The 13,192-nt window shown below is 42.6% G+C and overlaps 1 protein-coding gene and 1 long non-coding RNA gene across 2 annotated transcripts in view; one reads left to right on the forward strand and one right to left on the reverse strand.

Annotated features, from left to right (window-relative positions):
* Positions 1-13,192, forward strand: part of LOC134396937 (uncharacterized) — a 212,491-nt gene that overhangs the window by 69,056 nt on the left and 130,243 nt on the right. The gene's annotated exons all lie outside the window — the stretch shown is intronic.
* Positions 1-13,192, reverse strand: part of VWDE (von Willebrand factor D and EGF domains) — a 60,241-nt gene that overhangs the window by 34,637 nt on the left and 12,412 nt on the right. Inside the window, exons 4-9 of the mRNA XM_063147539.1 lie at positions 11,529-11,594; positions 10,150-10,409; positions 9,540-9,629; positions 8,015-8,159; positions 4,274-4,488; positions 3,791-3,864 (exon numbers count right to left, since the gene is read on the reverse strand). Of these exons, the coding sequence (XP_063003609.1) occupies positions 3,791-3,864; positions 4,274-4,488; positions 8,015-8,159; positions 9,540-9,629; positions 10,150-10,409; positions 11,529-11,594 (850 nt within the window). The remainder of the gene's footprint in view (positions 1-3,790; positions 3,865-4,273; positions 4,489-8,014; positions 8,160-9,539; positions 9,630-10,149; positions 10,410-11,528; positions 11,595-13,192) is intronic.

Consider the following 13,192-nt stretch of genomic DNA (forward strand, 5'->3'; position numbering starts at 1 on the left):
CATGGCCTGCTTACACAGAGGCAGCTTCCACTGAGTCTAATGGGTTTTACTCCTAAGTAAGCGTGAACAGAATTGAGGCCTTCCTTATCAAGGAAGGTGCTTAGACACATGTTAGTTGTACATGATTTTGGTTTGGTTTGGTTTAATAACGTAAGGGTGAAGAGGCTGCAAACTAAAGTGGAAGACCAGGATGGGGTCAGCGGCATTTCCCTCAAAAAACAAAACAAACAAACAAAAAAAAACCACTGCCTCTCATCCTCCTTTTCTGATCCACCAGGGAAAGATACTTGGGGCAAAAAAGCAGTCTCGAGTGGAGCACAGCTTTTTTTTAGCAGAACGTGTTAAGAAACTCCCCAATTCAGTCTACGGCCTCAACAGCTTCATTTTGTAAATAAAATTTAAAAAATGAAGAGACAAATGACATGTGATTGAATATTAGGTCTGGGTCGGTCTTCATCGGAAGATGTTTCTGGAACCTTACTTTGCAGAGGCTTGAGAAAAGTTATAGTTCCCCACCCCCCACACAGTCATTTTTACACATGGTGTGTAGACATATTTCTTTTATCATTCTACCATTACTGGCAACCCCTAGGGTACACAGCAAAACCGGTTTCCCCAGCAGAGTTGCTGTGCAAGAACTGAAAGCAGAGCTTAGGGTTTGGCTTGGATTTTGGACTCCAGGGGGCTGTTTACATGCGGGGAAAGCCCTGCGGTGGCTGTGGCTCTGAGCCCCGTTGGTTAGATGATGCAGGCACAGGTTTGCAGCCACTATGTGGCTCCCCCGCGATGCTGCGCATTGAAAAAGTTGGGAACTTTTTCAAAGGGAGCAATGCGGCACTTCCATTGTGTAACATCACTCTGGGGCCAATCCAGGGTCAACCTGGGGGCAGAGCTTGGTGGAAGGTGACCAGCGACTGGTCGCCCTCCACCAGGAACTGGATGGGGATGGCTCCAGGACCCACATGGCCACCCAGACACCCCATGCTCCCTCCATGGCGTCAGTATTACCCGACACCGCTCCAGGAGAGGGAAAGGGTGGGATTTAGGAGGGAGGCGGTGCCAAACCCGTGCCATGAAGACAACACCCAGGATGCTGAGGTTGCTTTCAGGATCAGCACTATGAACCTGCGTGTTTGCTTCTGCACCTCCCTAATGCTTGAAGTGCTTGTGCTTTTGTACATAAGCTGGTTACTATAAAGATGCTGTAGGTGTCCACTGCCGGCACCAAGAGTTGGAACTGCTGGGTACCAGCTGATATCCCCTCCATGGCATGGGGGCCCACTACCAACCCTTAGGCTCCCCTGGCCCTGCTGCTCCTTTTCCTCCTCCTTGCTGTTCCTGCTTGTTCACATGCTTCCTCTACGCCAGTGAGCAGCAACAAGAAGGACCAGCAGTCTCTCCTCACCTTGCCCTCTCCCTCTTCATGTGGATTGGCCCAAACAGAGAGGTTAGTAAATGGACAGCGACGACAGCAGCGAGAGAGATGTGGGCCCGCACAGCGAAACCCCCCCCCCCAACAAACCTTTAGCCGGCACTGCTGCCCTCTAAAGGAAACATACCCAGTAATAGTCCCCCTGAACTTCCTACTGCTCAGGGAAAAGGTGTAAGTTGCTACTGCGTTTGGATCATGTCGTCCTAGAATATCCAAATCACGTTGCACAAAATAGCGGGCAGCATGGTGTCATTTGTGGGGAGAGGCGGATGCTACTTCTCATACTATGGGTTCACACCAAAGCAGCAGCAGCAGCTTCTGACCTAAGGAAGCTGCCTTAAAGCAGATCAAAACCATCATTTCATCCAGCCTAACATTGTCCGTGATGACTGCTCTGCACAGCAGTTCTGCAAGACCTTTGGCAGACATCTTCACAGCCTTGTTACTGAAGATCCTTTTAAGACGGAAGCGTTTGGGACCTGTGAAGCATCTTCTCTGAGCGATGCCCCCCTTCCAGCAAAGGTTCCAAAATCCTTTATTAGGCCAACTGCCCAAATGTGCAGGTTTTCAAGATACGCAGATCTTTCCACCAGGCAAGACGTTACGGAAAACAGGTTTGGGGGCAGGGAGGGGAGAGGAAGAGGGCGGGGGGAAAGCATCTGCATGACCAGAAACTTAAGATGGAATGGAGAAGGAATGGAAGCGTCTGCAGACATTGAAACAAGGCTCTAGCAGGTGATGTGACAGTTTCAGGTTTCCCCTGCAGTTATCAGAGCTGCCCCCGGGGTTGCTGAGAGGAAGCGAGGCACCATTTCGATCCTCCATTTTTGAAAATATAAAATCAAGTGGTTCACTTAGAAATGTCTCCATTTGGACAGGGTCCTTCAGCAGTGGAAACAGAGGGAGAAAATAGGCAGTCTTCCAACCCCTTTTTATAGGGGGCATGGCTAGACAGGGCAATATCCTGGAGATTGTGAGCAGGAAGGGATGATTCCTCCCTTTCCCGGGATATCGCCCTACCCATTAATTTTGATTTTTCCGCGGCCTCGGGATGATCCCGGGACCGCAGAACGCGTGGCCCACCATTGTGGTTTTTCCCCGACTCCTCGCAAGTAACATGAGGAGCCGGGAACCAGGCACGGAGCTCCTCAGGAGCTCTCTGCCCATCGGGGATGGGGTGGGTGGAGCACAAACTTAAAATTTCACTCAAGTGTTCCTTTTCCTTTAAAAAAAATAAATCCAAAATGGCGGTCACGATGTCGCGCACCACATGTAGACGAGGGCTAAGATCTTGAGATCATAAAATGGTGAGATCGTCACCCTCCACCCTCCTCGTCTGTCCATGCCCAGAGAGTGGAAGGGATCTTTTATTCTACACCCAATAGCTAGGCATGAAAACAGGTGCTTTCCTTGCTTGTAGGCCAGCGTTCCCCAACCTGGTGCCCTCCAGATGTGTTGGACTACAACTCCAGTCATCACAAGCCAGCATGGCTACTGGCCTTGCAATATCTATGCTGTCCTATTCTGAACCTTTGTTTTCTCAAAGAAATGTCTTCGAGAAAAGGATGTCTTTTTAGGATAAGGCTGAGGAACCAGGGCCCCTCCTCCAGAAATTGTTGGACTCCGGTATCCATCAGTCTTAGCCAGGCTGGCCAATGGTGAGGGATGATGGGTGTTATAGTTCATAGCTCTGCTCTAGGATGTTCTTTAGTAGTCCCCCGATTCCTTGGTTCACTGACACACTCCTTAACTGCCACTAAATCAGCTGAAAGCAAAAGAAAGAGGTGCAAGACATGTCACTTGAACGCATGGAATATTTCTTTTTCTTTCTTTTAATGGAAAACTCCATGGCAGTGTGGGAAAGGCACAGCAAAGAGCTGTCACAAACACCATTAAGTCAGGCCGCACTTAGCTGCATGTATTTCGGGTAGTTGCTAGGAGACAGGGCTGAATAAAATCTATCACTGTCTCTTTGGCTAGTCAATGCTCGCCACAAAATGGGGTTTAATAAGCGCATGCTGTCCCTAGCTATGTGTTGTGGGCATGGAGTGTTCCATGTAACCATTACTCTTCTCTAGGGGCACATTCTACAGAACTGTTCGAAGATATAATCTTCACTGGCTGTGTTTCATTGCTACACCATGAAGGAGAACAGCTTTCCTTTAGAAATATAACAACCAGCACCATTACAGTGAAACATGTACTAAAGGAAAAACTTATTTCTCCTGTTCGGGGATTCAATTAAGAGTTGCTGATGAAAATAAACTACAATGCGTTCTCAGTAGTGCTGGCACATGGTTATAAATCTTCTTCTTTTTTTAAAAAAAACACCAAACACAGAGGAAATCTGTTAATTACCTGCCATCAAATGTAATGATATGTGGGTCTGTAAAAGAGTAGCAATAGGCAGAAGGCAGATCCTTCACAGTAACCTTTGGTGAGAAAATAAAGACATTCATAGTAAGTCAATACGCTAAATCTGGGGATGTGGAATCCATAACATATAAAGCCGCAATCTTATATTCACTCACTTAGGAGTAAGCCCCATTGAACATAATGGAGCTATAGTGAAAGCAAGTGCAATAGAGATAGTAAAGCATCTAATTTTTGCAGTGCATTATTATAAATATTATACATGTTTAAAAATTATTATTAAAATAAAAAGTATTTCTGAATCACATTTTAGCTGCTAAGCCCCCCGAGATAATAAACAATTTTTTAAAAAAGTAATACTGTACATATCATGTACAACATAAATCTGCAAAAATTAGCCAGTTTACGTCAGCTGATTTCTGGGTCTTTTACCCTCTTTTATCAAGACTGAATGGGATGGGTTTCCACCTGAATGTTTTCTGGTGTGTAACTGTTCCACAGAAAATTGTCACTAATGATTGGTTCCACCACAATCTTGGTTCTTCTGTCTCCATCTTGAATGAAATCAGTCACAGCAGCATAACGGACACTGGCCTGGCTACACGTTGCATTTAGACAGGGATGCTGAAGAAGTTCCACATGGCAAGAAGAAAGAGCCACGTTTAAACTCCCTGGATCATTACCTGTTCCAATGAAGATAAGCCATTAGTAAGATTTCTTGTTGAAATGTCAGTAAATTTAAATTTTCAGAATCAATAAAAGGCAAAATTCAGGGCAGTTTGGGGAGTAAGGGAAGGAGGTAAGAAACTAGAATCAGGAGGTTGCAAGTGACCAGAGAGACTACTGATTCTACTTCCTGCGTTTCATGTAATTCTCTTCCTGCTTCACCCCTCTCCCTCAAGGCTATCCCACATTATCGAGATTATAATCAATAGCAAACAATGGAGAGGGCCTTCTCAGTGGTGGCCCCCCAATTATGGAATGTTCTCCCCGACAAAGCTCACCTGGCGCCAACATTGTTATCTTTTCAGCGCCAGGTCAAGACTTTTCTCTTTTCCCAGGCAGTTAACAACACGTGCTGAGTTTGTTTTTAACCGACCCCAGAATAGTTGTTTTAAAGGATATTGTTGTTTTGATGCTTTTGATGGTTTTAAATTTTGTATATTTGTTTTTAATGTTCACTGTTTTTAACTTTTGTAAACCGCCCAGAGAGCTTCGGCTATGGGGCGGTATATAAATGTAATAAATAAAGCAGGAGCAAAAAAAATTGTGATCAGAAGACAGCCGACGTTAGGCAAGGAGCAGTAAAAACAATGTCAGGAGTTCAATTAGGTGAGCCTAGCAACTTGCAGCAGAGGAAGACAAAAAACTTCCAAGATTGCTTGCCTGCCTGACCTGCTGGAGAATTTATCAGTTCAGTGACTCTGTATGGACGACACGCTAAGCCATGGTGGTTAAGTATTTTGAGCTAAACATTATGGCTTAATGTGTTGTGTGAACCATTCCTAGCCATCGTGGCTATGTATCCACAGTTTAAACACGGTTGCTAACCATTTGACACAAAAGGGGTAGTGGCCCAACCATGGCTTAGCGTGTTGTCTGAACAGGCCCAATATAATTGAAGATGAAGCAAAGCAAAGCTTCCGGGGCTCTCCTCAACATGCCCATCTCACCTAGAATCTTACAGCTAAATGAGATGCAGAATTGACTGTACCACTTCAGGCAAGAGGATGGGTAGGTCATGTTTATGAATAAAAAAACAGAACACCTTCTCCACAAGGAAAAACTAACACTGCAGGGAAAGGTTCCAGCAAAACTCATCAACTCACTTCCTGCTGTGCTTATTTATTTAAAATGTGTCCCTTTCAGGCACGAGGCTCCCAAGGGCTGGGTAGCCATTTGCCTGAAGAGCACTTCGCAAATACGGTTTGAGCCACTTTCAAAGGCATCCTGTGTGCAGTCATAAGCACTCTCCATCATCCGGTGCAACTTATTTATTAAAAGGCTAAATCAGTATAGTATAATGCACCATTTATTTTTACGGTGAAGAGCAGTTTAAATATTTTTATGGTGAGGAGTAATTTAAATATAAAAGGTACGATAGCTCCTTTAAAGTTCTGACTGAAATCTGGTGCGGACTCACCGCCCCACTGACATCAGAGTCACCAGCCTCCACTGCCTGTGGGCCTGGTGAAATGATTTATTACATTTATATCTTGCTTTTTCCTCTAAGGAGCCCAAGGTGGCTTATACGGTCCTTCTCCTCTCCATTTTATCCTCACAACAACCCTGTGAGCTAGGTTTGTCTGAGGCCTTAGCTAGATCTACTGTAAAGTCCGGGGGAGAGGAGGGGAGACCTCGCGTTGTGAATAATGCAAGATCTCGCCCTCATTTACATGTAAGGCACGATGACCTCAAGAAGAGAGGCGTTGCACCCGCCAATTTTTTTTATTTTTAAAGGGCCGTCAGTGCACGAGCGACTCAAGGTAAGGTTTTTAAAAAAAATTGATGTCCCCACTCCCCCCACCCTAGCCCGGATGGGCGCAGTGCTCCTGAGGAGCGCTGTGCCCCGTGCACAACTCCCGGCTCTGAGCAAGTAATCGCGCGGAGCCGATTCAAGCCATGGAAACAGGCCACACACTCCAGTGTCTTGGGCTCAGCCCGAGACCATGGAAAAAGCGGGGCCAAAGGGTAGGGCTATATCCCGGGGCCAGGGAAGGTTGATCCCTGCCTGAGCCCGGCATCCCCTGTGCGTCATCTGGACGCACAGGGATGATCCTGGGTATCACCCCGGGATATAGCCTGGTCTAGCTAAGGCCTGAGAGTCAGTGACTGGCCCAAAGTCACCCAGTGAGTTTCACAGTCGTGTGGAGATTTGAATCTGGCTATCCTGAGTCCTTGTCCAATGCTAACCACTACACTACAATGAATCTTAAATGGTGTTCTGCTTGAAGAACTTTTTTTTTAATGAAGCGGGCATTAAAAAAGTGATTCCTGCCGCCAGAATCTGGTGTGATACAATTCATTCTACAACCTTCTTCTATGGTATGTGTAGACAAGGTGCCTGTTATCTTAATGGAAGAGGAAAGAATGTCAAATTCTTAGTAGTGGGAATCTAACAATTGCTTGATTCAGGCTTTAATATGGAACGATGTGCATGAACTCCTAAACTACCTACCGGTTTCTTGGAAGTTAATGCATGGTCACCGCAAATGGATTTTTCGAGCCAATATGACAGCTAAAAGACTGATTTTATTACAATGGAAGGATAGATGTTCACCTTCCATAACGCAATGGACTGAGGACTTAAAGCGATCAACATCTGAACGAGTGGTATATAGACACCACTCGCGAGTGGATAAATACATGGATATTTGGTCTGCTTTTCTTGAATCCTATGCCCTTTTTTATGAATGGTGTATCTGAAGAAAAAAATGATGATATTCCTATGTAAGCAGTGTTTGTTCTCCCCCCCCCAACAAGATTTATTTTCTTTTCAGTTTTGTTAAATTCACAATAAAAGGGAAACAAAAACAACAACACACAACTGCTTGATTCCAATGCTTCCAATCAGGACACCAGATTAGAATCATCAACTAAAATTCTCCATAGAAGAATCCACCTTTGTTTCGAAAGCAGCAACGTTTTGGATGTTTTACTAGTTGTAAAACAACCCGGATCCAGATTCCACTAGTCCTAAAACAACATATGTCAGGGGTGGGCAACACAATGCCTGCATCTAACCCCCTTTTTTTCTGTGGCCCCTGCCGAATTTGATGGGGTCAAGGGGGGAAAAAATCAGTGCTTTACCGCCAAAATTTGGTGGCAAACTCCAACAGAGCCTTCCGAAGGCCAAATTTAGCTTGTTTTTACAAACAGCTCGCCCCTGACCTACATGCACAGAATAATTATTCATTTGGAATGTATTTCTGGTTACAGCTTTGCTGTCGTTATTCAAATGCTCAAGATAAATGTTTTCCTATCCGCGACTCTTAACTTCTGTTCTCTTCTTATGCTGGACCAGTTCTTCGATTCACCAGCATCTCAGCAGCACAGCTATTGTGCCAATATATCCTAGAGTGTGTCAAATAAATATAGGAAGCTCATCACACCACCGTAAGAATGTTAAGTCAAAATGACAATTAAAAGTACAAATTCAAGGCGCAAACCACTTTTTTTTTTAAAAAAAAAAATCAAAGCAGAAATTACCTTCCTCTATCGTATTTAATTTTAATGAGATTTTGCAGTCATTTTCCAGCTGACTAGCTTGAGGACAAGGAATGGGAATTTTGCTCTCTATTATCAGACTGTATTCTTTTCCATTTTCTGATATGGTAAATGCCTCAGGAATCAGCTGGATATATAGATATATAAAAGAACATGCTAAGAATGCAAGATATGGAATTATCTCACTGTGTGAACTGCAAAACAGTCTCAGAACAATATTTAAAAGAACTGAAAGAAAATTGTTTTTACAGTTGAAAAAAAAATAACAGCTAATATCCTACTGAAAACCTTGTCTTGATGGGGGGGACACAAATTTCCCTTTGATTAATTTCTGTAATCTTGCAAAAACAGATTTCCCAAGACAAAAGGAATACAAAGCATTCTGTTGTTATATATATATATATATATATATATATATATATATATATATATATATATATAAAAGCTCCCCAAAGAATTTTTAAAACAAGGGCTGGATTTTTTAAAATTGCATGCTAAATCATTCAGAATTATTATTTTTTAGTACACAGTTGAATACAGACGTTAGTTATACTTAGTTCCCATTAAAATCAGTGGGACCTAGGCCTTAGCTAGACCGGGCTTTATCACTGGGCGAACCCCGGGATTGTCCCTGTGTGTCCACATGACGCACAGGGGATCCTGGGATCAGGGAGGGATGATCCCTCCCTTGCCCCGGGATCTCACCCTCCACTTTGGGCCCGCTTTTTCCACAGTCCCGGGTTGAGCCCGAGACCGCAGAACATGTGGCCCATTGCCACAGCTTGACCCAGCTTGCGCGATTATTCACGCAGAGGTGGGAGGAGCGCTGCGCCCATCGAGGGTAGGGTGGGGGCTTCGGGGAAATTAAGTTACAATTAAAAAAACCTCTTACCTTTGCGCACGACCGTTCGTGCGCTCAGTCTTCTTTAAAAAATAATTTTAAAATGGTGGGCGTGACGCCTCCCTTCCTGGGGTCGTCGCACCTTCGGAGTAAACGGAAGAGGGATCTCGCATTAATCACAATGCAAGATCTTCCCTCCTCCATCAAAGAAAAGAAGGTAGGTCTAGCTAAGGCCTTACTTTTTGCCAGGCTTTTTAGCCAGGTGGGTCTTCTTATTTTAAATCCCACCCCTCAACTCCTTGAAACAATGGAAGGAGTGAAATTAGCTATGCCACCTCCAGGTTGGCATAGCTGAATTGAGCAGCTTTGGTTCCAGCAAGACCAAAGCCAACTCTGCCCCAAATCCAAAATGCTGTGCTCATTCTTACTACTGTTGGTGGTAGCTTTCCACCCATGGGGCCTTCCAAGAACTACAGGCATTTGGAGCGTTCTCTGTTTGCTACCTTTACATGATATCACTGAACTTTTTTTTATTACCAACTGAGGAAAATTCTGTCACTTGGGCAAAAATGGCAGTATTGCTTTTTAGAATACTTTTACAATTGCAACAAATGAGGAAAGTGACTCCTTGTAATTGTAGAATGAGTAGTTTTCTTTTCAACATACCTTAATTCCCACAAAAAATTCCATGCTTTCAATGAGTGAGCTCTGCTCTTCTGGCTTCTCTAAGAGAAAGGCAGAACTGCTACAGTAAATCTATGAGAGAAATAAGAGAATACTATGGTTTTATTAATGTTTTATATAAATGTTTTAGCAATTTTATGTATTTTAATGTATTTAATAGAATGCATTTTGCAAACCGTTTAGAGATATTTTTAGAGCAAGGAACAGGAAGTCACTCTTATTCAGCTTTTATGGAATTGCACTGAGATCCATATTATGAGTTTGTGCTAGACCTGGTAAAATGTTGCTTCTGCCAACTACCAAGACAGAGGCAGTAATTTGAACAAAAGCAAGAGTACATTACCATCTTGATCCCAATACTATGATCCCAAGAGATGAGTCCATTTGATTATTGGAATCAAAGATACAAACAAGAATCTGGGAGATAATGAAGATGCTTCTTCTATAAAGGTGTTTGCACTCAGCTTTCCATCATTTGACATAAACTCTTTGCTAAATATAGATTGACTTTTTGGACGTGTAATTAGAACATAATTCAGGTACATTATATATCTGAAAGAACATAAAACAGTAATATGGCACTTAAATATACCCTGTCTCCAAGTCTGAGGTTTATACCATCCAGTTCTAAAAGTGAGAATGTCTGAACTGTTGTCTCTTGCTTGAGCTCTTCTTTGATGCCTTCAGGAGACAATCTGGACCAAGCCACAATAAAGCCTACTGTGGTGTTTGCAGTAGGAACATCAAAGGTGCATCTTAAGAAAATGCTGCCTTCAAGAAACTCCGCCACAATTTCAGGTGTACTTGGAGGGGCTGGTGAAGGAAGTGGCAATTCCGAAGGCGACAATTTACCTAAGAACCAAAACAAGAGAAGAGACAGGTTAATGCCATTTAAGAAATGTAAAACAAAACAAAACATTAAGAAACAGAAAGAAAAAACGCAAAAGCGGAATCCCAGAAACAAACAAACAAACAAAAAATAGTGTGATTTTCTGCAAACCATTTTAAACTTGTAAATTAAACTCAGGCCTTAGCTAGACCTAAGGTTTATCCCAGGATCGTCCCGGAGTCGTCCCTGCCTGCTCCCGGGATCCCCTGTGTGTCATTTACATGAACAGGGATGACCCCGTGACGATCCCGGGATAAACCTTAGGTCTAGCTAAAGCCTCTGACTTATATAGAAAAGTCACAATGAGTAATGGAATGCATGTAGGGCGGGGTGGAGCACTATTGGGAGTAGACAAATTTGGATCAATCGCTTCTGGGATGGGAGGTAAAGCACCTTGTTTTAATGCACATTTGCTCTCTCCCAGGGCTTCTGGGAGCACGACGATCCATTACATGTTTTTTCCTGTGTACCTCATTTTAAAGAGAAAACATGTTTTTCACAAACCACCAAATTTCAGTGGCAATTTGGTGATGGCGATTTAAAGAGAAAATATGGCTATTTCACAAACCAAGTGAAAAAAAGCCAAAGGCAAGGGGTGGAACCAAGAATATGTCCAAGAATATTTATTATTGCCAATGCATTTTGGACTATATGAAGTCCTTCTTCAGGGCAATCTAAAAGAATATATAATATAATACAGTGTTTACAAAAGTAAGGAATTGTATGCTCATTCCTTACTTTTGTAAACACTGTATTATATTATATATTCTTTTAGATTGCCCTGAAGAAGGACTTCATATAGTCCAAACATGTGGGCAATAACAAATATTCTTGGACATATTCTTAGTTCCACCCCTTGCCTTTGGCTTTTTTTCACTTGTTACTTGGGGTTTCCTTTTTCTTTTTCGGCTATTTCATGAACCACCAAATTTCAATGGCTATTTGGTGATGGCATTTTTTGGCAGAGACAGGGAGGTACAGCCCGTGATAGTTTCCGGAGTTCGGAAATTGGCCCACAGAGCCTCTGAATTTGTCCACCTCTGCTATAAAGCATATATGAACAATCAGTGGAAAATACTTACTGCTACAGGTGATTTCAGTTTCTGTTTCCCCAGGTTGGCAGGCATGCAGTTTTGCGCCTGAAATAACTAAGGATACATGCCTTATATTAATACATCTATATCAGATGACCATTCAAGCGGGATGCCTAACATTATGCTTTATGTTTAATTAATGGTCATAAATTAGAGAATGAACAGCATAGACTTATGAGCCACGACTAACAGCTGTGGCAAATTGTGGATGGATAGCCATGTCTGTCAGTTGCAGCAAGAACAACAGAGTTCTGTGTGGCATCTTCAAGAAAGACGATAAAAATCTAACACATTTATTGTATCATGAAGCTTCTTAAAGATCCAACATGACTCTTTTTTGGCTTTTGCTGAGGAAAACAAACATTTCGAATACGGTATAACGACCAGCACAATGTCACAAACTTTTGTCATTAAATAGCTAATATCCAGAATCTTCACTTTATGGTAAATTAGTCCTTGAAAATTAGCAGAATAATACAAATGACAAAGCTACCCAAGGGTGAAAAGCTGGCTAAATTTGTTGCCTGTAGGGACACTGACACTTGGGAGTGTCTGCAGAAGCATGCAATTTCAGAGGCAAGTCCCTTTGGAGGCACACTGTCCATAGTTTGGACATGCAGAAACATATTTTGCTTTGGTGCCAAAGCCATACTTGCACAGCACTGATTGGCTGGGCCCTTGTGGCACCTCCCACTCTCTTTCAGGAGCCTGAAAGTGCGGAGGCCTAATTGGCTGGTCCTTAAGTCAATCACAAGGCCTTCAGAAAGTGATAAACCACAGCAGTGAGGTTTTCCTCTACCCCTGAGCAAATTATTTCAGCCCACCTGAACTAGCAGGAAGGGGAACAGTGTCACGTTGGTTTCAGAGGTGGTACATGTGTCACTACAGGAATGAAGGTAGGAGGAAGCAGAGCTCAGCTGAAAAACCTGCACCCCCTCTTATCTGAAGGCACATCTGTATGCAACTTTGATCTATTTGTTCCTTTCTCCAAAGTTAAACCCCTCATGGGGCTGAGTTATGGAGCAAGCAAAGCACTCGCCCACAGTCCCTCAGTCCCTGGGGTTGTTAGATTTGGAAATCGGAATTCAGCCTGAGTAGGCGCCTGAGAAAACTTATAATTAAAAGTTCAGCTTTTATTATAAAGTATTCAAGCTGCATGAACTGTTTAAACTTTTCAGTGTGCTATAATTTTACTAAATAGCATTAAGCTTTTTTTTTTAAAAAAAAAAAAAAAGCACCAAATGTACTTCTCTCCCTTTTAAGACAGCTCATTACTTTCAGCTTAAGAAAGCAAGTTGGCTCTTAGTTTAATGTAGCAATGAAAACGTTTTCAATATTTAAATTTCTCTTCACCATAAAAATAAATGGTGTATTATACTATACACATTTAGCATTTCAGTAAATAAGTTGCATGGGATGTTTATGACTTTCACTGTCTACTTTTCTCTGCTATAATAAAAAAGCATTAAATTATAATAATTTCTTTCAGAATGTAAAAGTAATAATAAAAAAGACCCTATTATTATTCTCGACTACTCAGAGCAAGTAACAGATACCTCTTCCGGATAATAAAACATTTATTTCAAGTCCTTTAATTAAAACACCAGACAGCACTAATTTAAAACCTTCTTTTACTGCAAGTAAAGCAGCTT

The sequence above is a fragment of the Elgaria multicarinata genome, chromosome 1 (genome assembly GCF_023053635.1).
Source record: "Elgaria multicarinata webbii isolate HBS135686 ecotype San Diego chromosome 1, rElgMul1.1.pri, whole genome shotgun sequence".
Classification (NCBI taxonomy): Eukaryota; Metazoa; Chordata; class Lepidosauria; order Squamata; family Anguidae; genus Elgaria; species Elgaria multicarinata.